At 46.6% G+C, this 25,249-nt stretch overlaps 2 protein-coding genes across 6 annotated transcripts in view; one reads left to right on the plus strand and one right to left on the minus strand.

Moving 5' to 3' along the window:
- Positions 1-6,422, plus strand: part of WASHC1 (WASH complex subunit 1) — a 46,049-nt gene extending 39,627 nt beyond the window's left edge. For all 4 annotated transcript variants that reach the window (XM_085324150.1, XM_085324149.1, XM_085324148.1 and 1 more), the window contains 6 exons: positions 653-788; positions 1,936-2,140; positions 2,593-2,757; positions 3,092-3,250; positions 3,919-3,987; positions 4,619-6,422. In XM_085324150.1, coding sequence (XP_085180276.1) covers positions 653-788; positions 1,936-2,140; positions 2,593-2,757; positions 3,092-3,250; positions 3,919-3,987; positions 4,619-4,770 — 886 coding nt within the window. In that variant the 3' untranslated portion in view covers positions 4,771-6,422. The remainder of the gene's footprint in view (positions 1-652; positions 789-1,935; positions 2,141-2,592; positions 2,758-3,091; positions 3,251-3,918; positions 3,988-4,618) is intronic.
- DDX11 (DEAD/H-box helicase 11) lies at positions 6,366-25,234 on the minus strand. 2 transcript variants are annotated; one of them, XM_085324144.1, is made up of 26 exons: positions 25,023-25,234; positions 24,283-24,546; positions 23,823-23,909; positions 22,170-22,327; positions 20,935-20,980; positions 20,308-20,415; positions 19,657-19,744; positions 18,958-19,163; positions 18,161-18,313; positions 18,011-18,057; positions 17,153-17,232; positions 15,840-15,884; positions 15,655-15,722; positions 15,053-15,091; positions 14,485-14,605; positions 13,852-13,986; positions 13,285-13,397; positions 11,703-11,775; positions 11,219-11,322; positions 10,255-10,404; positions 8,157-8,225; positions 7,858-7,958; positions 7,350-7,434; positions 7,138-7,213; positions 6,818-6,972; positions 6,366-6,687 (listed from the first exon to the last, which is right to left on the minus strand). In XM_085324144.1, the coding sequence occupies exons 1-26, from the start codon at positions 25,086-25,088 to the stop codon at positions 6,658-6,660; spliced, it is 2,667 nt and encodes an 888-aa protein (XP_085180270.1). In that variant the 5' UTR covers positions 25,089-25,234; the 3' UTR covers positions 6,366-6,657. The 2 variants fall into 2 exon arrangements, with proteins under 2 accessions (XP_085180270.1, XP_085180271.1); XM_085324145.1 differs by lacking the exons at positions 6,366-6,687; positions 6,818-6,972; positions 7,138-7,213; ... (2 more) ...; positions 8,157-8,225; positions 10,255-10,404 and adding an exon at positions 10,488-10,781 and having other exon boundaries at positions 25,023-25,123.
- Positions 25,235-25,249: the final 15 nt, after the last annotated feature.

The raw sequence follows: 25,249 nt of genomic DNA on the forward strand, positions 1-25,249 counted from the left end.
TCTCCTGTCATCCCTCCTATATTTTTTTCCAGCCTAGAGAGCTGCTGTTACCCCTGCCCTTCTCTGCCTTATGTATCTGCCTGGGTACTGTACCCTGTTCTGATTGATAGTAACTCACAGGGGCACTTTTCCACTCTCACTGATTTAATGTCTCAACTGCAGATCCTCTTCCTGTTGGGCTTTGCCTCATGGTTCCTCTTCCTGCTTGTACTGAAGAGCTTCTTTATGTTCACCCTCCTTGAGCTTTCACCTACTGAACCTCCTCTTCCTTCCCCTGAGCCACTGTTTTCTCCCCAACTCCATTTTTGCTGCTGCCCCTTGAGCATCATGTCACCAGGAGAGAGACTGGTGTCCTGAAGCTGTTGGACAGGCTCATGCCAGAGTGAGGAGAAAGGAGGCAGAGCCTGGAAACGATGGCTGTGCAGCTGGGCTTTGCTTTAGGATGAGTGTGGAGGCTAGGCTGGCAGAGTGGGAGAGGTGGTGAGCTCCTGGCTGTAGAGAGGAGAGACAAGAAAGTGGGGCTGGAATGTGCAACCTTGAGAGACAGCCCTGCTGCCCCTGCAGTGGTGGAGCTGTCCACCTCCAAGACCACTTTGGCTATACTTATTTTGGCCTTGCCTCTGAACATGGCATCTCTTCCTCTCTGCCCCAGGTACAAGAAGTATGTCTTCCTGGATCCTCTGGCTGGAGCAGTGACTAAGACTCATGTAGCCCTGGAAACAGAGACAGAAGAGAAACTCTTTGATGCTCCCCTCTCCATCACCAAAAGGGGACAGCTGGACCGGCAGGTGAGATGCAGCTCTGGGGAAGGGGGGAGGGATTGTGCTCAGCTCTGAGGGGGAACGAGGGCTTCTGTAGTGCAGGTAACGCAGAGGGCAGATAGGGGAATCGCCTGTCATAGGGCTGCAGGGTATCTTGCTTGCAGAGGAATCATGCCCCGGTTCCTGTGTTTAAAGTCCTGGTTTGGGCTTGGTGGATGTGAAAAAGCTCTGAAATGTGAGCTGTTTCTCTGCACTCAAGCCTTTGTGGGTTGACACGAGAAGAGTAATTTAATGTTAATGTGTTGTACTGCTAGACCTCAGGGCTACAGAGGAGACTGGAGGCTCTGTCACTTGATTGTCTCCCTTGTGCTAACTCCTGATCCTCATGAGGAGTGTGAGTGAGGTGCTGTAGCACACAGGAGGAGGTCTGTGACCTGTGGGGGGCACTTCCTGATGCAACCAGCAGGGCCAGCCAGCCTGAGCAACCCAGTCTCTACTTGGTGTAGACATGGGGCAGGCAACACAGCAACCCAGCTGCCCCAGTGTGTGGCAGACCTTGTTTCTGACACCTCACAGTGGCCACACCCTGAGTACAGAGCTTCTAAGCTTTACATGGCTCAATGTGTGGTTTGGGGTGGGAAGAGGGAGCCTGGGACCTACTTGTCCTGCATGTTGGACCAGAGGAGAGTAGTGTGTATAACTAACAAAACCCTTTATTTGTAATTTGTCATTGGTACTGTTTTTGCCTGCATATTAAACACAAAACAGGACCTTTGACTATTGTGTTTTGCTTCTTCTGCATCTTTATCTCACAGACTGTCCCAGCACTGTTCTCTTGCAGAGGAGACGAGACTGGCCTTTGCAGGCTGCAAAAGTTGTGGCTGAAACSTCTGGGGAGGAGAGAGTAAAGTTTACTGGCAGAAAACCAGGAAGAGGCCTGCACCTCTCTCCTCCTGCAGCCTGCCTTTGCCTAGCCTGGTCTGCAGGGAGGTTCTCAGGGCATGAGAACATGTCCCAGTACAAGAGCACAGACCTATGGGGCAGCTGAGTAGCAAGCACTGTACCAAGGCCATGAACCCAGCTCTTGACTGCAACCTGGACTGTTCCTTTCAGTGCCCCTGCTTGYCACAAGGGAAAGCGAGTACCTTATCTTTTTACTCTGGATCTCCTTTAGGTAGCTGAAAATTACTTCTATGTGCCAGATTTGGGCCAGGTGCCTGAGATCGAYGTGCCATCGTACCTGCCAGACCTGCCTGGCATTGCTGCAGATCTCATGTACAGCGCTGATCTGGGACCTGGCATTGCACCGTCTGCCCCAAGCAGTGCTATTCCAGAGTTGCCCACCTTCARCACTGAGTCAGTGGAGCCTTTGCAACCAGGTATTTCCAATCCTGTTTCCAGGGTGYAGTGAAGGAGGAAAGAGGGATCACTAGGATAAGATAGAGGCAGAAAGCCCCTGTTCATTTCAAGACAGATGCTGCAGATACCTCTGGTGTCTTGTGCTTGGGCCTAAGTCAGAGCYGCAACCCGCTCAAGCGCTGACCAAGCCCATTACCTTGAGGGGCTGCTCTGCTAGGGAGGAAGGAGAGCAGTGTGTGGGGACTTGTGTTGTGGCAGGCCCAGTGGGACGCAGCTGGGGATGTGAGATTGCAAGCCCTGCCTTGGCTCTGCCTGCTGTAAGAAATGCTACCCAGGAGGAGAGGGCTCTGCCGCACATTTTKAGTGCTGAGGATTGTTATCTGTTGCTGCTGAAAGCTGTGGAGCTCTGAGCTGAAGCTCTCAGCGCAGTGTCCTCTGGGACTCTTCATATGCAATTTCTTTTGTCTTTCAGACCTTCAAGATGCTGGACTATTGCCACCTCCTCCACCGCCACCTCCCCCGCCACCTCCTGTTGTGCCAACTACTGTGCCTCCCCCACCACCCCTGCCCCAGCCTGCAGCCCCCTCTGAACCGGCCTGGCCCGTGACTGAGGAGAGCAGCAAGGCAGTGCCTGCAGGTAAGGGCTTGGTAACTCCACAGCTTTACTGCCAGAAGTCCTGGGCTTTGACCCACTTCCTCTGTTCTTTCCTCCTGTGGCTTTTCAGCTTTCCAGGAGAGCAGGGAAGTTGCAGTAGGAGAAGCTGCTCCTTCCTGCCTGGGAGGTGCAGGTCTTCAGTTTCCCCCATGGCAGGGCTGCTGCAGGCCCATCACTGAAGGAGGTGTCTGTGCTCTGCTCTGAGCTCCAGGAAGAGTCTGGCAGGTTATTAGAACAGCTCATTCCATSGGGATTTGGCTGGTCCTGTAGCTCACATGCTAACCCTTGCTGATGCCTGTCCTTCCTGTCCCTGCAGCTCTGGTCCAGGGAGCCCCAAAGGAGGTGGTGAACCCCTCTACTGGGCGTGCCAGTCTCTTGGAGTCCATCCGCCAGGCTGGTGGCATCGGGAAGGCCAACCTCCGTAGCGTTAAGGAGAGGAAGCTGGAGAAGAAGAAGCAGAAGGAACAAGAACAAGGTGCCAAGGCTGTCCTGTACAGTCTGCCTTCCTCTCTCCCCTGGGTTGGGGAGGTATGTCTGGAGGGAGATGGGCAAGCCAGGGCCTGAGAGCATCTGGCTGTGCAGAACAGAGCTGYTGTCTGTTCTCACAGGCTGGTGTAAGGTCTTAAGCATCTCCTGTTTGGATGACGCTTTGTCAACTTGCTAAACCCCATCTGTCAGGAGGGCATGAGTGTTCCTGATGGAAACTCATCCTGTCTCAGGGCATAGTTATAGGTTTTATATGTGCTGCATAGAAACAGATGCTGAAAGGAGAGTTTGGGGGGGAAACCCTGGGTCAAGATGGCCTCAGTGCTGAGGTGGTTTGAGCACTTTGATCTAGGTAAACTGGTTAGGGTTACTGACTGGTGTGGCAGAATGAGAGAAACAGTGCCCAGCCCTTTCCTGCTCCTGGACAAATCTTGACACTTGGCTTTCCCTAGAGGCTGCTGTTACCCTGCAGTGCCTGGTGTTTCCCAAAGTGAGACTGACCTGTAGTGGGAGGAGAGGTTAGCCATGCGGTACAAAATTGGAGGGTACAGTTCGTTCTTTAATCTGAAAACAGTATGGCAGAATACTTTCCCCTTAGTGGTGGGTTCAGACTGACTCTTTCTTCTGGTCTGATTCATGATACTTTCTTTGTTTCAGTGAGAGCTACGGGACAAGGTGGAGACTTGATGTCAGACCTCTTTAACAAACTGGTGCTGAGGCGCAAAGGTACCATTTTGTAGAGTGGGCTGCTTCTTCCCTCTAGCAAAGAGGTAGAAGAGCCCTCCTGGCACCTTCACCTGGGTGTAAGCTGTAGCCCTAGAACTAGGAACAGACACTGCCCCAGCCCAGCATGTCACATGGTGSCTGGGAGCCTCTTTACAGAGGGGCATCAAGGGAATCTCCAAGTCAAAATAGGCTGGAGACTCTAGAGTTTGTGCACCCAAGGCAGAAACTGGGCTGTGAAAACTACCAGTGAGCAAGCCCTGCAGGGTGAGGGAGGGACAGCGTCATCCTTTTGAACTGATCAGTCCTGGAGGCTGGGCCTGTTGTCCATCAAGGCACCTGAATCACAGATGAAGTGCTGAGCAGATACCTGGTTTATTCAGGACCAGTGCTGCTCCTCAGTGCCTGATGGAGGATGGGGTGGGGGCATGGACTTACACAGGTGGAGCTTCAGTTCAGTGGGCTCTTGTGCAGTGCTGTGGTGGAATGTAAGGTGGGTCACAGCTCTGTGTGTCTGGGTCACCTGGGAGCTGAGGTAGCAGTGTTATGAGATGTTTTTTCCCCCTCACCATTACTGAGTTGTCTTGTTCTGTAGTCCCTAAGTGTCACTCTTGCTTTTCTTCCTCCCTCCTAGGTATTTCAGGGAAAGGGCCAGGTGCCTCAGGAAATCCCGAAGTTCCTGGAAGTCCTGCTGGTGCCTTTGCTCGTATGTCAGACTCGATACCACCCCTTCCACCCCCACAGCAGCCCCTGGGTGAGGAAGATGAGGATGACTGGGAGTCATAGATGGTATCAGTTGTGCATAATCTATCAGCATGAGTCCCATGACTCTTAAACTAAGCACCTCTGAGACAGACCAGTCCACGGAAATATCCCCTGGAGGGTGGGCACTGGCATGGCAGAGGGACCCTGTCATTTCTTCTTAAAGATGACCTGGAAAAGCAGGAGCTAACCACTGCTGAATATAGTTATCAAGGAGTGTTACTTCTGCTCTGTTTGCTCTTCCCCACCCCCAATAATACATTCCATCTCAAATGCTGCTGCTGCTCAGACTGGCTCAATAAATCCTGCCATAGCTGCAGGGCAGTGAGGTGGCTTGTGCTCAGAGGATCAGAACTAGCATCTCTCCCAATTTAAGGGGCCTTCAGTCTTTCTTAATGTGATTGGTGATGACTGCAAGAGCATCTCTTGCAGGCAAAAACAGCCTTTGCTTCATCTGTCTCCATGCTGTTTGCTTGCTGAAGCTCTTGTTTGCTTGGTTATTGCTGGGTGTGAATTCTTGAATATGAGCTGGGTGCTGAAGAGTGTGCATGTGTGTATGTCCATCTGCCCCTTTATGGGGGTATAATTACTGGTGCCTCTACCCTTAATTGTCTTTGTACTTGGCTTATGGCAGTTCTTTGCTGCTGATTGGTTTCTGAAAAAAAGGCAATAAAACTCAAGGAAGCAGGTCCTCATAGCCTTCACTCTTCTAGCAGCGAAGTGTGCTCAATTAAGCGTGTCTTAAGAAAGGGCCCAGCTGTCCCTTTTGATCTCAGGCTGAGGTGAGCCTTAGAAACCAGCACCATRTGCCACAGCACCTGAAGCCAGGGGCTGTTATAAGAAGGCATCCATCATTCCAGCAGCTGCTTTCACTGAGGTTAAGGCAGTGCGTTTGGCAGAGTGAGGAGGCTCACTACCCACTGAAGGTGCTGGAGAGACAGAAGCAGCGTTTTTTCTCTGGGGGACTAATTAACATAGAAGGGAGCTAGACGCTCTGTAGATGCAGGGGGTACCAGTTCTGTGTCTAATTAGAAGTACTTATTTCACTGAGAAGAGCCTTAAGAGGTAGCACCCAGCTGCTGAAACAGGCAAGAAGACAAAGCAGCTCCTGTAAACAGGCTTGTTCCTGATGACAGGAAGTGCTGGGAATGGCTGTTGGATAGCATAACTGCCCTCTACCACTGACCTGTGACTTAGGAAAGAACCTCAGGGCAGTTGCACTAAAAAAGAATGTAACCATTTTCCACAGCAAGCTACTTTCTAACTTGAAAAACCTGTGCAGTAAGAAAGAGATAAGATCATAATTATATGATTAAGCATGATCAGAGGAGAAGTGCTGCAGTGCATTGCAGCCATATCCTTACTTCCTTTGAAAGGAGGAGCCACGCCCTGAATTTATCAACTGCTTGAAGCAAGGCAGAGAGAAGGGGATCAAAATGGTACCCCCAGCTAGTCTCACTCTGTAAGCCAACATGACACAAGCTAATAGCCTATTATCTAAAATTCCTGTGGGAAAGCTTTGATTTCATTCATCACCAAGCCCCCCCCCTAATCCTGGTGGTTGAAGGAAAAAAGCAGATGTGTTCAGTTGAAATAATTATGATATCCCCATACTTAAGTGTCTGGGTTGAAAATATTTAATCAATTTAAATAAAACTTGAACAATTATAAACAAATCTGAGTCTGCTGCTGCTTTCACTAGTGTCAGGACTACAACTAGTTTCCTTCCTGGTTATGATGCTGAAGGTGCAGGTCTCACCACCACAGTGCCCAGATACTGAACAAAAACCATCCACAAAGGAGGCAAGAGGAGATTCCCAAAATCTTTGGTACAGAAGAGCAGCAGCCAGCTGTTCTTCAAAAGCAGTAGCTCACATAGAGCTGACCTACAGATCAGTCTTCTGGTCTCCATCATGAAGTGTCCAACTTCCCTCGATGGAACTAAGAACAGAAGAAACCTGACAGTTTGTTCCTGGCCTTACACTAAAGAGCCAGTGTGAGGGTTTGGGCAAGTACAAATTAGTACAAGAGAAAGAGTTTCCATAGCAGTACATAAGATACAAGTTCTGACCTTTCTTAATTCTGCAAATGCTGATCCAAAGGCAGCTTTAACCTGGGTTCTCTCCTTGATCCACTGTGGCAACTTATTAAAGATGGCAGGGCGTGCATACCTGTGATCCAGGAGCAGGATGCTTGCAAAGTCCTTCTGATGGCGAATGGCTCTCCCTGTAGAGTGTGCAAACACATGAAACAGGCAAGCATATTTATGTTTCCCATCTTTTATACATAGAGTGGTTGGGTAACGCTTTCTTTTTTCCTTGCCCTCCTACCCCAGTGCAGTTGCATTTTGTATCCCCCCTCCCTAAGCCTGCCCAAGGAAGGATGAATTACCTATCGACTGGTTTACTGCCTTCATACACAGGTTTTCAATCAGCACTCTGCTAGGTGCCTGGCCAGCAGCTCTGGGCTGGAAGAGAAAAGCACTGAAAATGAGGCAGCTGTAAATCAAACTAGGGAGGCTTCTTTAATGAAGAATTGAGGCAAATACTTTTATTCTCAACACGCAAAAGTGAAATAAACAGAGCTCTAAGTCTCCCTGTTACCATTGTTTTGTCAAGCCAAGTCATTTTTTCCTGRAGCTCTGGAGCTTTAATGTTGGGGTAAGGCATGCCTACCATAATCACACACCTGCAAGGGAAGRGTACATTATTATTATTGTCTCATGCTAGAGCATTTTGTCGACAGCCAGATAAATTAGAGAGGTCATTGCACCCCTGAAAGACAGCCAGCCCTGAAGACCAAAGGCAGCAATAAAGCACAGCAGTTTGACAAGCACATACTGAACTGAAAGCTGCAGAGGGATTCAGGGTGCCAGAACAAGGAATTATCTAGCACAGAAAGCCTAACTGCATTACCCTCGTAAAAAGTACTCTGGATAAGTTACTAATCAGGAGTTTTACACCAGTCAGCAGGCTTGGTCCCATTAGTTTAAGCCTCAGCCAAAGTCATGAGCTCCCCAGAGTTTTCTATCTATGCAAGGACTGACCCATGCATCCTGCTCAGAGTCACAGCACCACAAGCTGCGTGCCCACCTTAAAGCAGCCATCTYACCTTCCCAGGTCATCAGAGAAGTTGATCCCTTCACTCATTTTCCCTCCAACTACAGAAAACAGCAGGGCTCCTGTCATCTGGCCTCCCACATGGCTGCAGCGCTGCAGGAGAGGAACCAACCCATTAAACCAGAGTTGGGAAGAATTCTGTGCTTCAGAAACACTGGGCATACCTGCGTGAGAGCCCTCTTTTCTTGTTAAACACTTGTTTCCTTGTTAAAAGCTACAATGCCCTCTTCAGCAACACTCCTCTACAGAGCTAGGATACTTCACTCTCAGCAGACTGCTACTTCTGCCTACCTTTATGCACTTGGCATATTCCACCAGCACCTGTTCCACCTGGTTGGCTTTCTTAGGCTCCTGAAAGATCTGTCAAAGGTACAATGTGTTAGTTGCAGCAACAGGAAGCTAACATACCAAAGAAAACAAATTATTTTAATCCCATGCTGTTAAAAACTGCACCGTAGTAAGACAGGGGAAGGACACACTGCCTGAGAAAAATGACCTAACCAGCACTTTTCCCCTCCACCCTACAAAAACACYACATGTTCACTCTAACACCTTTCCACTGGGCTCTGGAAGGAGCAGCAACACCATTCCCTTTCATCTTAGGCAGACTTGTCCAATTCTATAAAAAGTTAAAAATCATCTGAGTGTTGGAAGGCAGGAAAGTGTGATCCACCTCCTCCATCTAGGAATAAAGATACAGAGGGGSCAGATGAGGAGACTCTCTCTGGCTGCAAGATCTTTGAGGACAGTGAAAAGATCAAGCTAAATCACCAACTAATTACAGGTAATAGTTCCCCTTGCCTAGTGAATCAATTAGCTTTCTAAATATATTAAAAAATATACATTGAATAAAATTTCCTGGTATTGAATATTTCAATTTACTGAAAATTCTGCAGTTAACTGAGCTACTTTTTGATAGGTGCTGCATCTTGACCAAAATCACAAGTTTTTTTTCTCCCTCTAGTAAACAAGAGGTGCAACATCTGTTTTATCTATAACAATAAAGAACCCAAGAAACATGTTTCCTTTTGGTTAGCAAGAAGCACTGTGAGTTTTTACCAGCTGGAATCAGTCTTTCAGTAAAAAAAAATAACTGGTAAGTACAAGYGTAAGCCAAAACCATTTAACTTATTAAACAGTAGCTATTTAAGCCTCTGATTTAAATTAATCCTCTTTGTGTAATTTATATATAATCTCAGTATGATCTCACCACAGCCACCCCAGGAAGGACTTTAACCTCCCTCTTCTATGGTATGATCGTGTGTGTAGGCAGCTAGAAGTCATACTTACTGCACTTCTACCAAAGGCTTTGCTAATGCATGTTCCATTTGCTGGAGACTGCAAAGGCCAAACTAGAACAGATCAGTATTGAAAAGTATAGCAAGTTGCATGAATGTAGCATAAGCCCTTGGAGATGCTAGCCAGACCATTAGGACCCTGACAGAACATACTTGAAAAGCACTATGAATGTTAGTTGCACCAGTACACAGAAAAGCTGAATTGTGGTGCTACCAGCAACAAAACCAACAGGGAGATCCACATGCCAGAATGCCAGCACCAAGGCTATGAAATATCTGGGACTCTGCTCTCCTAAGCCCTGTGGTAAGTTAYGGAGCTTCTGGTTAACAGAAGTCACAGCTATAAGCATTTGCAATTCTTTTTTCTGGCATACAGTCCAAGATCTGCCCAAGACAAGCAGGCTGCCTAAACTTCAATATGCAGCCTTCAAACACTTGTGACGGTCACTGCAAAGATTTCATGGTTACAGGGATCTCTCCATTTAATCTTCCACAACCCTCCCCCAACATACACAGGGGTCACTGCYGCCACCTTGCAGAAGAGGCAGAAGTTCATACAGGCAGCCTGTGGCATATGCAAGACCAGAATGCTGGTTTTTCAATTCTCAACTCTGCACTTTCACTGGAAAAAGCCATCTGTCCTATGAACTGCAGCACATCATTAGTACAATCCTGTCTAGCCCTAAGCTGTGCTATTCTTGTTCAAGGGATACATAGCTGAGCTTGAGAAAAAATAAAATCCCTTTAAGAGCCCAGCCTGAACACCCTAACCCGTATGCCTCCAGGCACAGGGGAACAAGCCTGCAGGTTGGAAAAAGGGAAGGTTGTCTCCCTCCATGGCCACTACGCAGTCTATGCACTTACAGAATCTCTAGCAGCATTTAATCTAATTTAGATCCCACCTCAGTGGTCAGCTGCCTGGGAAGTATCATTTATTCATTACTGGAGGGATTGGCTAGATAAACATCCGCTCTGCTCTGCCGTGCATCATACGAGAACAGCTCAGCAAGAGAGGCCAGTAATGCACAGATAATTGTTTGACTTTTGAAACCTCCATTTAAAGTACCAACTGCCCCTGGCTGCACAATTACCTTCTTTTTAGTTGTCAAGCGGGTAAGCAGCCCTGTCTTTTCCCAGTGCGTGTACACCTGCTTCTCATACTCGTAGGAAGGGAAGAAGCACACCACACCCCCTGGGACCACGTTGCACACATTGCAAAGGATTCGGCCTGTCTCATCCATCTGCAAGACAGACAAGAGCAGATTGCAGCTGACAGGAGCTCCAGCTAATGCTGCTCCAATTCTGTGCACAGTCCCAGGAACACTTCTTCCCTAAGTCATGCCTTGGGGAAAGAAAAGATGTGGGAGATGTGCATAGTCTAAGGGAGCTCTGTAGGGAAGCTGGAAATCTCCAAAAAGCCATTCACTGTTTGGCCTCTTGTAAGCTGCAGTCCGTTACTGTTGTGAAGCAGTGGTCACTGAGGGAAGGAATGATTATATCTGTTGCCTAATGGACAGGAATTGCCACACTGGAACAGATGTGCTAGTTTGCTCTCAACATCTGATGGAGACAGGGACAAGAGCAGACAGTGTCCAGTGTTACGTGCTTACTGGCCCACCTACGAAAGAACAGAGAAATGAAGAAAATTTTGCAGAAACATCTGCTACCCCTCTCAGTTGAGTGGGCTGCGTTCTGCAGTGCTTCCATGTTCCACTGTCACTGAGCCCTGTTCAAGCCATGAAGCACTCAGAGATCTCCATTTTGGACGGCCAGCACACACCAACTGCAGGATCTTGGTATAGGTAAATAGGAGATGCTAGTCTCCCTAGTCTGCAATAGCAGACAGAGCCTCTGAGCAGGCAGCTCCAAATCCCTTTTGCTGCTGTTTTTTCCCAATCACYTGGCAACATGCCTGCCCCACATCCCACAGAATGCCTCTCCCACGGCTTTTGATCAGCACGCCTTTCAAATACAGAACACAAAGTGTCCTATGAAACATCAGCAAGTGAAGCAAAAAAAAGAGATATTAAGAAAGAGAACGAAGGGCAGACTTACCATTTGGGGCAGGTCTCTYGTCTGGTAGGTGAATTCTAGCTGCTGGTTGGAAGGACCACTGCAGAGGATTATGGGTAAAATGTTTTCTGGAGGAATCACATGACCTGGAAACAAAAATGAGTAGGGGGAGTCAGTGTCACTGCTGTGTGCACAAATCCAGCTAGCTGAAGAGCTTCATCTGTGTGCAGTGACACAAGTACGTGTTTGGCAAGCTAAGCCAAAGTGCACAAGCCCCTCAGCGCTCAGCTGCTTATAATTACTCTGTGAGCCCCTGGCAARAAAGCAAGGCGCTCTGCCTGCCGATTCTGGCTGAGCCTGCTGAAGCCTAGATTGGAAAGGAGCTAGCACCCCTTTGCTGCTACTGTTTCTATGTTGCTTAGCAAGTGCTGACAAAACAGCACCAAACATCCACAGTAACACTTGGGCCCCACACAGCAAAATTATGAGCCCCCCATGCACCTCCCCCTGCCCCCAGCACACTCACCGCAGGAGAACTCCACAATTCGTGCAGGGTCCACACCAGCACAGGACAGCAACTGTTCTCGGAAGTCAGCCACCTATGACCCACAAGCCAAGGAGAGTTAGGGCACTAGAATCCAAAGAGACACTCCACCTTGAGCATCGGTGYTGGAAAGGTGGTCAGCTCAGTACAGTGGGCTGATGGCACAGACAGAAGCAGAGAAGATGGGCTCTCTGCCCCATGATGAGGAAAAAATAAAAAAAATCAAGGGGATAGATATGCAAGCCAGGTGTCCTAGGTATGCTGCAGACCAGCGCACACAGGAGGAAGGGATGTTGAAATCCTGCAAGCACAGCTCTGGCCTGAAGCTACTGCCAAGCACAGGGCTGGCACAGCTGTCCAGCCCTGACCTTGTGTTTTCCAACTGCTCCAGCCTGGTGGCCTTGTGGAACAGTGGATAGCCATGCCTTAGCACCTGCACCAGGTGAGGAGCAGCTGCATCCCCCCTATGGCCCATCCCCACAGCACTGCTCAGGCAGGAGCACAGCTCAGTCAGTGACATGGTCTGCTCCTGAGAGAGTGGGGACTCTGCATCTGGCATTGCTCCCTGCTGCTGAGGCGAGGCCAAATGCCCAGTGTGGCCCTTCAAGCTGGCCCAAGCAGAACAGGCAGCTTGAGTGCAGGAAGAGGTGGTTCTTCTAGAGCCCTTAGGCCTTGCTGTGGCCTCACAGTGTGGAGCAGGTTCACTGCCTAGAATCTATACCCTCTTGGCCCATGACACTCCAATTTCAGACCTCCCTAGGCCCAAGAGCCCATAACCAGATCTACTAAATGCTGTACAGAGCACATCTTGGATTGCAATTGCAATCCTCTCTCTTGGCCTGCAGTCTGAAAGGTTCAAAGTTAGAACAGTGGTCTTCCCAGAAGAACACCACTATTTCACTGAGGCCATACACTTTGCACCCGTCCTTCCCTCACTTGTCTCTACAAGAGCAAAGAGGAGACTTCAGGGATAGATATGGATGCCCAGACTTCAGGGCATTCCTGTTCAGAAAGAGSAATAGCTGAACTACAAAAACGTAACTAACTGGAATATCTGCCACACCCCATAGCATCTGTACAAGGATATACTCTCTCTTAAGCCCTATATTCTAAAGCAATAGGAGAAGGGCTGTAAGTTGAAGAAATAAATCCCACCACCATGGCAACACTGGAGTCTCAATTTTTCTGAAAGATCCTCTATGGCATGGTCCCTGTGGGATCCTTGTCCCTTTAGAAGGTCAGAGCCAGTTGCAGCCTGCTGTCAGCTCAAGAAACTGCTTCAGYCTGTAACACAGCCTTGAGGACCAGCAGGCTGACAAGTGCAGTCCTGGCCTTGCACCTACAGCTTTTGCACAGATAAGCAGCATGACCCCTCATACAGGAAAACTGCACCAAGATAAGAGGATAGGTAAGAGAGGTCTTTTCCACACACATGCCATAGGAAGTGGATAGAAAAGCAAGTCCCATCAGGGTCAAGCTGCTGCCTTTCCATGCTTGTTTGCAGATAGTGACAGAGACCTCCTAAGAGTTTAGAGCAGTTAAAGTAGCATCTGTATCCCCTCACCGGCTGCATGGTGCCCCCAGCAATGATCACAGCTCGGCACTCTTCCACCACCTTGGCAAAGTGTACAGCTGGATTCAGCAAGAGGAATTTGAGGCTGCTCCGACCAACAGTGCCTGGGGAAAGGAGAGAGAGGATCAGGAAGCAACTGAAACACACAGTCTGGGATTCCCTGCTGCCTTGGGCACTCAGGCAGATCCCTACCTCTCAAAACCAGGACTTACAGATTTTCAAACCAGTATTCAAACACTGCTGTGGCAGTGGCAGGTAATACTGACCTAGAAGCTACTTTCTGCTTCCTAACCTTACTAGAGCTGTAAAGGTGCAGTAAATTGCAAGACAAAAATCCACATCTGGAGTGGGAGGAGCTCTCTGCCATTTTTGATTCCTAGCCCCCATGCCCTTGTAAAGACTTCCTTTGGGTTCATGAGAATCCTCACATCCACTGAGCCTCTAGCCTGAACCACAGACCCTGCGGAGCATATTGTTAGGGCTGCAGATGCTCACAGACTCAGTGAGCACTCTGCTCACAAGTCATGTCACCTCTCCTCAGTTCTTCTGTTCCAGTACCTTGCCTGTTGAGAATGACTCGGCCATCTTGGTTTGCATTCGTCAGGGCTGAGAGAAATCCTTCAATCTGCATCAGCGGAGAGGCAGTTTGGAGCTGGTCGCTCTCAGCCTCCACAGGAAGGCTCTGAGGAACACCTGGCCAGAAAAGAGAAGAAGCAGGCAACCTAGGTCACATTTTCAAAGGCAGGGACTAAGTACTACATACAGATGAGCCCTTTTCAGGAACATGATACATGATCTGCACTTGCAGGTAGGGAACAAAGACCCAGTGATGGAARGAACCCAAGTCCCGTTTCATTGCTGATAAAGAAGAGGAAGATTTGGCTTTTATAGCTGGTATCACCAAGCAGGTGCCTGTAGTAGCTCAGATCCAAGAGCCAGCTGGTCACAGCACTGCAAAGCTTGAATTTGTGCAGTGTAAACACAGAATCATATAATCATTCAGATTGGAAGGGACCTCAGGAGATCTTCTAGTCAAATAAATATAGCTGCCTAAGTCATCTAGTCAAATCTATTTTACAAAAACTACGTAGGGCAGCTTCTGCAGCCTCTCACATTTTTCAGATCTGCCTTCCCACTTTCCACATCTTTAATCTGTCCACAAATGCACAAGTGAAGGCTGTCAAAACTCACCCTCTTTATCAGATCCCTGCTGGAGGCTCAGAAGAAAGTTCTGCAAACCAGCCAACTTCTGGTTCTCCTTGCTGGTCTTCACAACTGTGGGGGCTCCGTATCGTTCCACAAACCCAAAAAGCTGCCAAGCCAAGTCAGAAATACTATCAAGCAGCAGGAGTTGCAGAGAATAAAAACAAGTTTGCTAGCCTGCCACAGAGATRAAGTTCCCTGATAGGTGTTCACAAAGCAGTCAAATCAGTCTGTGAACACAGTCCAGGCCTCCCAGCCTTACTTTCCTCCCAGCATTAAATCAAAACCAAACTAAGTCTCTGATGCTTGTTCCTCCAATGCCATGAGGTCTWCTGGGCTGGCAGGTTTGAGGCCAAGCAGCACAGAATCAGTACCCACTGCAATACTAACATGATGTGTGCTTCTCTGCAGTAGAAGCAAAAGGTAACATAGAGTGGATTTTGCAGGAACCATTTTGATTGCAAAGTAGGGTGGAGAAGACAGACTCCCACCCCAGCTGCTGCATCTTCCACTGCATTTGAACACTACACTGACTACAAAGCCAAAGGAGCAGTACCTTCCTACTGATGAGGCTCTTCTCACAGTAACGCTGAACCTGTTGGAGGAAGAGAAAAAAAAATAATTGGCTTTCAGCATCCCTTCTCTGATCCTGCTGCCCTTGATCTTTGATCTGCATGGGATATCACTTGCTGTTCTTGCTGAGCTCTTGGGGACAGGTGCCAGGCTCTTTGTGAGTGTTCCCACCCAAACCACCTTTTATCACAAGTGCACTGCTTCTGGAGTAGAAACACTTTATGTTAAGACACGATGTTTGGAGGTTTGAGGACTGGGCTACTAGAGTGGTCCAGTTCCCTCACCCTCTACCTTTACAGTCTTGCTTTGCCTGCAGACAGTCCCTGCACTGATATATGTTTAATCGGTTGCTTCCCCCTACCCCAAGGCCATCCACTCAGCTTTCGTGGGCTGTTATCCAGACAGCAGGAGAAGATCTAAACATTGGGAAAGTAGAAAGAAGCTGCCAGAAAGCAAGCAGATCCCTGCCAGAAAGCAAATCCTGCCATGTGGACCTACACTCTACTTCCAGCTCACACATAGGCATCCTGATAACCCCGAGCAACTAACCACCTGCGCCCTAGCTGAAGAAAACATTTGCACTACCTTGAAGAGGTTGATATTGTCAATCTGGCTCTGAAACAGAAAGTCATTGATGGATTTTAGCACTATCCCTGAAAGAGAGGGGGGAAAAAATACGGAATTAGCTGCTGGGTCTGCAGCCCCTTAGTGCCCAACACCCATGTTCCTACCTGATAGCCAAACACCCCAGGTGTTAACTCCAGTCTTACCTGTTTGGGAAATTGTCTGAGAGTTAGGATTTTGGTTCACATTACCTGTAAAATACAAAATCAATTGAAGGAAAGCTTACAGCGGATCTGTTTTAGAATTAAGCAAGCGATTAAATGATCTGAAAGTTGCATTRTGCCAGCACAGAAACAGGAATTAACTATACATCTGGAAAAAGTAGCTGTACAGGCAAAACATCAGCCCCTGCTCAGTTTGTTTTTCTTTCTCCTGTAAGTTAGCCCTGAAGCGTAGGACAAGTGTTCTGTTGCATCCTAAGAAATGCTACCTACACTCTTTCTGTAGCAGGAGGCAGCAGGTAGGGTGGGTGCATACAAACGCTCACAACTACATAGTCATCATGCTGCAGAGATGAAGGGACAGAGACTGCAGTACATCCCTCACCCCTCCTCAGTGCAGCACCAGGGAGCTAGGATGTGCCTATGCTTGCAGGTGATTGGGAAGAAGAGAAAGCCTGAGGACAGCTCTGCACCCAGACACTTGACAGACAGAACAATATTAACTGCTGCCACTCACTGTGTTTTATGTCCTAGCATCTAACACCCACCTAACATCTCATTTCTGCAGCCTCAGTCATGAAGCTGTACACAGGCTGCATTTTCTCATGAAAGCACTTAGTTGGGTGTGGGGAGGAGAAGACTGGCAGGAACAAAGGAGGAAAAGAAGTCGTGCATTTGAGAGAAGGGAAGAGAGCACCAACAAGCCCCTGCCCCAGACAGCTGCATTTCCCCTCGATGAGGAGGAAGTTCTTTATGAAAAACAGGCTCTCCTCAAGGCATTACAGGAAAGAAACTCTGTGAATGTTTGTGGATTTAAAGATTACAGCAAAGTAATATTTTTTCCACAAAGGAAAAACTTCACTCAAGAAAGATTCCCTCTGCAGAGGAATGCCTGCCGTACCCAGAGACTTTGCCACCTGATGATTCAGATTTATTCTGTGCCATTTTTGTGCCCTGATCACTGTCACGTCTGCCATCTTCCTCACTTAGCACTGCAGCGCCCCTCCACTCAAATCACATCTGAGAACTGCACAGAAAGAGAAGGAAACTGCCTCATTAACAACTTACACCATCATCTGCTGCTCCTCAGCTTATTAAACAAGAGGGGTTCAGGCAGAAACTAGTCTACAATGACATGGTACAAAACAGATCAAGTAAAGAAATTACTAGTGTCCAAGCCTATACATGAGCAACAACTCCTTTCCACCTCTGTAGAAAAGGAAGAGGGACACAGTACTCCAAGGAAGCACCAACTGGCTCAGAGTCTAAACATATCCAGAGACAGAACATTTTCTTACCTCCTAGCACAGCCACAAACTGCTGCAGCAAATACAGGATCTGTTTAATGTACATCAGGTTCTTTGCCTTTAGACGTTTCCTATGAAATAACAGACTGGTATTAGATCCTAAAACATCTTCAGGAATAAACTGCAGAGACAATCATCTGAACTCTCCTTTGTTTTAGGGAGACAGGAACCAAGAATGGCTTCTCCTAGGTTCACTCTCCCTATTTGTGACAGGGCACAGACCCCTGAATATCCTCCCTGACGTCATCCCAGAGCATTCACCCCTGCAGCCCAGGCACTTCACTGTTCCTACCGTTGTCTCTCTCCTTACATACTAATTATAGTTTGCTTATTATAAACAGCAGTGATGCTCCAAGTCCATGTTGTGATAATGCTGCACATATTCAAAGGTATTAGCAGTGATCACAATAATCAATCGCTGCAGGGATGACAAGATGCAAGATTTGACCAGAGCCGAAAACCACATACAGCTTCCTCCTCCTCAGAGTTCAGTCAGCACATGAAAGGCTAAGGACTACAAGATACATGAAAGACTGGAGCTTTTGAAGCTGGGTATCACAAAGCAGGAGTGATTAGGAGGAGATATTGGGAAAGCAACTGAGAGGATAAGGGAAAGCCAGAATCCCCAAGGTTCCCCCCTTTTCACTGCTTAATACCAGCCCCAGGAGTCTCACTTAAGATGGGTTCTAGACAGAGATAACGAAGCCAGTAGCTCTTCATCTGCAAGAGTATTAATGCAAATAACCTTCCACCGGGGAAAAAGCAAGAAAGGCCCTGCAGATACGAGACATAAGCTGTGGCATCCACGCTGCCTGCCACTGTTCTTGGGCTTTCATTTGAGCTCCTCACCTGTATCGTTCCATGTACTGCAGCAGCTGGGAGTGGGCACAGCACAACTACAAGAACAAAGCAAGGACCTGGCATTACAGAGGAGCCAAGAAAGAGCACTCTGCCAGATTTAGAGCTCAGCCATGGTTAACAGACCAGGACATGACTCACCTGAGCACCACTGACCTCTGCGCTGTGGATACAAGTGATGGTGTCTATGAGGTTGTGGGCCTCGTCAATGATTACAACCTGGTCCTTCAGACTGACCCCAGCAGCACTCCTGGTGGCCTCATGCAAGAGCATCTGATAGGGCAGCACCACCAGCTGCAGGAGAAGTGCACAGTACCCTGACTCCCACTCTTATCCTTACAGACAGAGAGCACTCACCAACCACCATTAAAAGCCCACAGCAGATGGTCCTGCAGAAGCCAGACAAGTTATTTGCTCTTATTTTAGGTGAGAAAGAGAAGAGAAGATACAGGGGCATGTGTTTGGAAAGAAGCACTGGGAGGTGAGCTGAATGGAAATGACTGTACTATAACTATACAGGGACAGGAATCTTGTTCTACCCTCAAATAATAATAGTAAGAAAAGCCCAGCAGTACAAAAGCGGGTTACATTCCTAATCTCCTTTGAAGCCCTGAAAGGATGTCTTCTGACAGAGAACCAAGCAAGGAGGAAGAGTAGTGGTAAGTGCTAACATTATACCCATGCACCAGTATTGCTTCACAATTATTGAGCCATTCAGGTACTTCAGAATGCTTGAATCATTACCGACTTACAGCCTCCTTACTAGTTCCAAATGGGTATTCTTTTCTTCCTGTGCTTTCTCAGCAAAACTAGAGCTGACAAACATTCAGACTGCTTACAAACACCCAGAACACTGGGTAACACAGTACTGGTGGGTGCAGGAAATTGGTTTAGTCTTTGAGGCCCTGGCACTAATACCCCTAAACAGTATATCTTACCTGAGCAGCAGGAATAGCATATCGACTCCCATAGTATGGGCAAGCTTTTGTCTCCTTTCCCAAAGCCACCAACTGCTCAATATCTTTCACCTCCACTAGAACTTCATCACGGAGAAACTGCATTTGCTCATAGGAGTAAAATGGGCATACGGTGCGACTCATACGTCTTTTCTTCYCCTCCATCTCCTCTCCATCACTTTTCTTTTCTGACAGCAGAAATCAAAAGAAAGTCATCACCAACATACAAAATAACCTAAAACAGCTACTTTGAATCCTTACAGCTGAACCTCATGGATTTCAAAGCACATTTTTCCATGTTCTTTTTACCTATCATCTATTTAAAGAGCATCCAGCAGTGACATCCCCATCCCTACAGTGGTCGCTGCTCCTGCCAGTTAGATTTAGCCATGTGACATTTTCTCATATTTCTAGTACTAAGTTGCAGAGACAACTTCCACTGCAGAAGTCCTGACTGACAAGACTCTCCAAAAATATACAAGTCTCAGAGGATTTCTTCTAGCCTGGAAGGACAAGAAAAGTAAAAGAACTAATGACCTCTAGCTCTGCTTCTCCAACCTACCTTTTTCAAGCACCTGCGACTCTCTTGCTAAAACTGACTGGCAGAGAGCACTGTCTCCAGACTCTAATGCATACCAGCTTTTTCAGTGATTTGCTTTCCCAGGCTGAAAGTGCTCATACCGTGTTTGTTCTTCTGCATCTCCATACAGCGGTCATTGATGAGTTGGAGAGCCCCCAAGCGGCGCACCTCCTCATTCACACACAGGTTCTTAGACATGCAAAGAGAGGAAGCAGTAGGTGGTTATTTAAAAGAGAGTGCCCTGCATGTTCCCTTTCCTGCAAAATAAAAGAATTCTCTAAAGGAATCTAAGACTAGATTTCAAAATAGAAAAGTCTATGGGTCAGATACCATGTATTAGCTGCTACAAATATGCTCAAACCCCATTAAAAAATTAACAAAGATGAAAAATTAGAAAAGGTGCCCTGAGACTGCTCACTGCTACCCAACAGCTTCTAACAGATGCTCACAGAAGCAATATACTAAGAGAAAGAACAAAGCACCTTCCCAGAGATTCAGAAATCTATAATCTTCCATATCAGAGGGAAGACAGACTCTTGAATTTATGTCAAAGGATAAATGGCAAAAACACAGCTCAAAGAAGAATGYACATCACCCAGATCTGTGTCATGACTTACCAGTGCTTTAGTTTTCAATGGGAGATTCAGACAACCCCTGAGATGTCTTGTGAATTGTTACAGCCACACAATTCCTGGCAAACTCTTAYATGAAGTTAAGGTGCACGCTGGTTCCCTTGTAAACATACCACATACCTGCCTGGATCCCAAGGAGACCAGACGTGTGTCTTTGCCAAAAGGACTTTTCTGCACCTCATGCACAAACTGAGACAGCTGCGAGTGGGTGCGGCTACAGTAGTAAATCTGCAGTAAGGAAAAATGGAGAAAAGATAAGAACATGAAGAACATGGAAGCCAAATCCCCTACCTACAACCAATCCTGCAAGGAGGAAGGCAAGTGCCTCAACCAGGATACCTTCCTCAAGCCTTCACAAACACAAGGGAAGGCATATGTCTGTGTGTCACCTTACAACTGTTGAGATCATCAGGCCTATCCTTCCTGTTAACTTCTGTGCATCTGGCCTTTGTTTCAGCTGAATTTTCCAGAGTCCCTATGATAACAGGGAGTCACTACTGGAGAGTAATAAGAAGAAATAATAATTCTAGCATTGTGCTTTTACAGCAAAGTCATAACAAACTTTCAGCAGAGTAAGCTGCTTAGGCAGCCAGTGCAGTTTAAAAGGAGATAATGACAGCAGTATTGGTTGCTATTATCAACAAACTTGGTAGTTGTTGGTTACTAGTTCTCTGCTATAGTTGGTTGCTGCTCACACATATACTGATACACTGTTCTGTTTGCCACTGTCTGCCCTCCTCATCTCACCTTAGTGACATGCTCCTCTTCCACATCATCATCATCTTCCTCCAGCCTAGGAAAAGAAAGAAAAGCCCAAAGTTTCCTTTCATCAGGTCACTGAGAGTTGGTATAAAATGCTGATCTACCACAAGATAGCAATCTCAAAAGAGATGGCTGTATCATCTCAAGAACAACCTCAGATCTTAACTCAGGAGTTAAAAAAAAATTGAGCTTATACTAATAGTGCAAGTRTGCACGATCAAGTCAAGCCTTGTTCTTTAAAAATAAAAATGTCTGTAGGGCTGTGTGTTTAGTAACTTCAAGACTTTTATTAAAAAAAAATGGTGCTCCTGAGCCCCCAGCATGAGCTAATCAGTGTTATACTATTCTTTGGTGTGTTTATTTATTTATTTATTGGTTTTTCCCTTAGAGACAACATACCACCCTTAAGCTATTGCATAAAGATAAGCTTCAGGAAGATGTTTAGTTGCCATACAATTCCTCAAAGGCAAAAATAGTTTAATGTTTAATAACTACTTCATTTATATGTAGTTTAAGTGTTCTGCAATTTAAGGCAAGAGGATCTGTCTAGATAATGATACTAATTAGCAAATTTGTATTTTAAATGTATTTGACTTTTCTTGGTAAAATATGGCTTCTGGATTTCTGCATAAAGCAAAAAGAACAATCACATACAAGAGAGAAAAGTGTGCACATGTTTCTTTATGTCTAAGCATAGTCTTTAGAAACATGAACATCTCTCCCTTTAGAATACCAAAAGATGTCAATGCTAATCTGCAGGATCTTCCTCTGATGCCCTGAGGAGCATTTTGTTTTTCTAATGTAAGAAATTTGATCTCAAGTTATTTACTCAGCAGCCAGAAGGCTTCTTTGGGGACCCAAGCCTGGGTGAAGAGAGGACATTGCTATGCATTTTAAGAAAGATGCACTATCTCAGTGACACTTCAGGTCCCTGTGCTGTCAACACAAGACAGATCCAGCCTAACAAAAGCCTTTGGAATTCACCCATTTGCACGCACTACAACAAAAGTCTACCTTCCACAGATAAAACAAAGAAGAAACTCCAGATTTGCAAAATACAGAGCCAACTTTAGAGACAGGAAGACAAATACTCAGTAAAAGAATCCCAGAGAAGCACCCAAGGAAGTAACCACACCTAGGAACCCTATAATTAAGGGAAATCAAGCACAATACAGAAAGCACTGTATTGGTATGGAACCCCCTCAAGTCCCTGTCCTTACCCAGATAACACTTTCTTCTCCTCATCACTCTCATATTCAGCAAGAATCAATTCCTCCTCGTTGTGATCCAGCTGCTCTAGAACATCTGCTCCCCCTCCCTCCAGAAGAATTTCCCTGCTGAGATGAAGAAGGCGCTTTGTCTCATCCTCCTCAGATCTCTGAAAGGAACACATGACCACATTATTTGTCATTCAGAGTAAGAGGTAGCACTGACATCACTTTATACAATGGACAGGTCAGAAGACTGCACAGTTCCTCATCCATAACACAGGGAATGGTCTGGTGGGCAAATCTCCAATAGGACAAACAAATGCATCAAGCTATTCAACTGCACAGAACACAACTGATATCACTAGCCAAAATTTGCCCGCATAGACACGTAAGAAAGGAGGRAAAAAAAAGGAGGGAAACAAGTATATCTATGCAAAAGGCCCACCAAACTCCTAACTCATGAAACAATAACAGGCACATAATCTAGTACCCAGTTCCTTGAAGAAGCCAACAAAAGATGATTGACTGAGGAAAAATAGTATGTAAAAAAAGCCTAACCAAGTAAACCTATAAGGACATAATGAAATCATCTGTCTACAGTTAAGATTAGGATAAATTCAATAATTGTTTTAAATTGAGGAGCACAAGATTTCTCTCACTGGTTCATTTCCTAATTCTGTGGTTTTTATTCTAACAGAGAACTACCCCTCTACAAAAATTCTATTATACTGCTGAAGAACAATTTTGATGATTAATTATGTTCTGTTAAAGAAGAGTACTTTTGTCAATCTGAAAACAGTATCTTCCAACTTCAGGGACCGTTCCTTTAGCATGTTATTATGAAGAAAGGCAGTTAGCAAGCACTACAGAACAGATGAATCATTTGTTTTTTTCAAGTCTCTATTCTATTTCTCTCATCTGCTTCCTCTCCTTTTATCATGCTTCTCATTCTCTTTTAAAAGACAGAAGTTCTTTGTTCCATTTGGTTTTTTATTTATCATTTGTCTTTGAACCTTTGCCATCTCTGCTATACCCTTTTGACAGGATTTGATCAAAACTGAAGTCAGCACTTCAGATGGAACACACTACAAACTAATAGCCTGACAGCCTAATAAGTCTGCCTGTTTGGGGACCTAACGTGGATATTTCTGAGAAGTTTGACTCATATCATCAAAAAGTTCTTAGAGTCAAGAGTGTTGCAACCAGTTAATCCACCTAAATGGATGAAAATACACACATGATCTTAAATTTAACCCCAGCTCTACAGATTTTATTCTGGTTATACACAATCAGTGTTCATGTATGCTCACGAGAGCTTTTGAACACTCAGCTTTCAAAGAAACTTAAGTATCAAAACTTTTGAAATAAAAGCAAAGGGATGGAAAGCTATCAAAATATTTCCTCTCTCCATCTAAATACACAAGTGTTGTCACAACAAATTCTCTATACACAAATTATTTTTCATATCTGTACTTTATAAAAAGGAATCCAACCAGAAATTTGGAATGGCCAATTCAGCAATTTAACACAAAAAGCTCCCCAAGCATATGGGGAGCTCACCTGATATCATTTGGAAATTTTCGAGTCAAGTTGTGTATGCAAGAATGAAAAAGACTTGATATAACCAATGCACAAACTTCTAAGCTTTGTAGGACAACTCACTTTTCTCTTTGCTGCATATTTTAACTGCACATTGTGGCGAATTTTCTCAAGACGATCTTCTCGCTTTTTCCTCCTGATCTGCTCTTCCTAAAATAAAGGGAAAGTGAAGGAAAGATGAAATGGGTGTAATCCTAAAACTCAGGTATAAATACTTCTCAGTGCCCTAGAGTTACAAAAAAGAAAAAAAAAAAACACTCTGAATCAAAATTCCCATTCACATCAATCCCTTTCTCCCTGATTGCATGCYTATTACACATTACTAAGCAATGTAATTTCCTGTCTTATGCCATCCACACAGCAATGCTTCATCCTTTTTAACTGAAACTAAGTCCTTTGAAACAGGACCACCACCATCAAAGACTGCATCACTTATTTCTCCAGTTACCACCCGTGGTATCACCCATTCTGATCCTTGCACCTTGCTGTTTCCCCTTTTCTCTACAAAAGGGCATTTCTCAACCTTTAGTCTGTCCACCATATCCTGTTCTTCTTTCTTCTGTATAAACGCAGTAATCCAGTCTGGTTCCTTGGTTGAGCCTTTGCTATCTGGACGCCCAGACTCATCCAAAGTTCCTTTCTGAAGGGACTCATCCGAAGTCAGCAGCTTTTTCTCCTCCTGTCCATTGTGCTCAAGTGCTAGAAGACGGGCCTCCTCCTGCTTCTTTTTCTCCTCAAAGTCTCTAAGCCAGGAGAGGGCTCCGCAGATAAGACTTAAAGACTTTCCCTGTCATTAAAAAAAAAAAAGACAAGCCACACATAGCTGAAGCATTGGTGTCACTAACAATCACACCGCATGCTCCTCCAAAGAAGAGATGCATGTGGTGACAGTTCCAGCTTAGCAGGACCAAGCCAAGACTATGTGCACAGATACAGGAGATTTCACATTTCATTATTCATCATTTCCCTCGTAAATGGTTTCTTTCTGCTTTTCCCCTTGCACCTGCCTGGGGCAGGCTGTTGACACCAGTGCCAGCACAGTCCTGCCACGAGCGCTACACAGAGGGCCAACAGGCCTCCAAGCCAGAACCATGGGCTCACTGTCTGTGAGGCAGCCGAGCCCCAGGCACCGCCGCCCCTGCACCCCCACCCCAGGCAGGGCCRCCTTCCGCCCCCCACGCGACCGCCCGCCCGGGACCGGCTCCCTGGCACCGTACCGCCCTCCCTAACGCCGGCAGGCGCGGCCCTGCCGCACTGGCTCACCGTGCCCGTGGGGCTCTCGAAGATCCCGACCTGGCCGGCCTCCAAAGCGCTGTACAGCGCGGCCATGAACCGCTCCTGGATGAGGTAGGGCGTGTAGGGGAACGGGAAGCGGGCCGGGCCCGGCCTCTGCGCGGCATCGCCCGCCGCCTGCGGGTACGCAGACTGAGCGTGAGCCCGGCACCGGGCACCGCCGGCCTCAGCGCCAACCGCCCCCTCGCCGGCCTCAG

Source organism: Rhea americana, unplaced genomic scaffold (genome assembly GCF_003343005.1).
Source record: "Rhea americana isolate MKP2758 unplaced genomic scaffold, rheAme1 scaffold_9, whole genome shotgun sequence".
NCBI lineage: Eukaryota > Metazoa > Chordata > Aves > Rheiformes > Rheidae > Rhea > Rhea americana.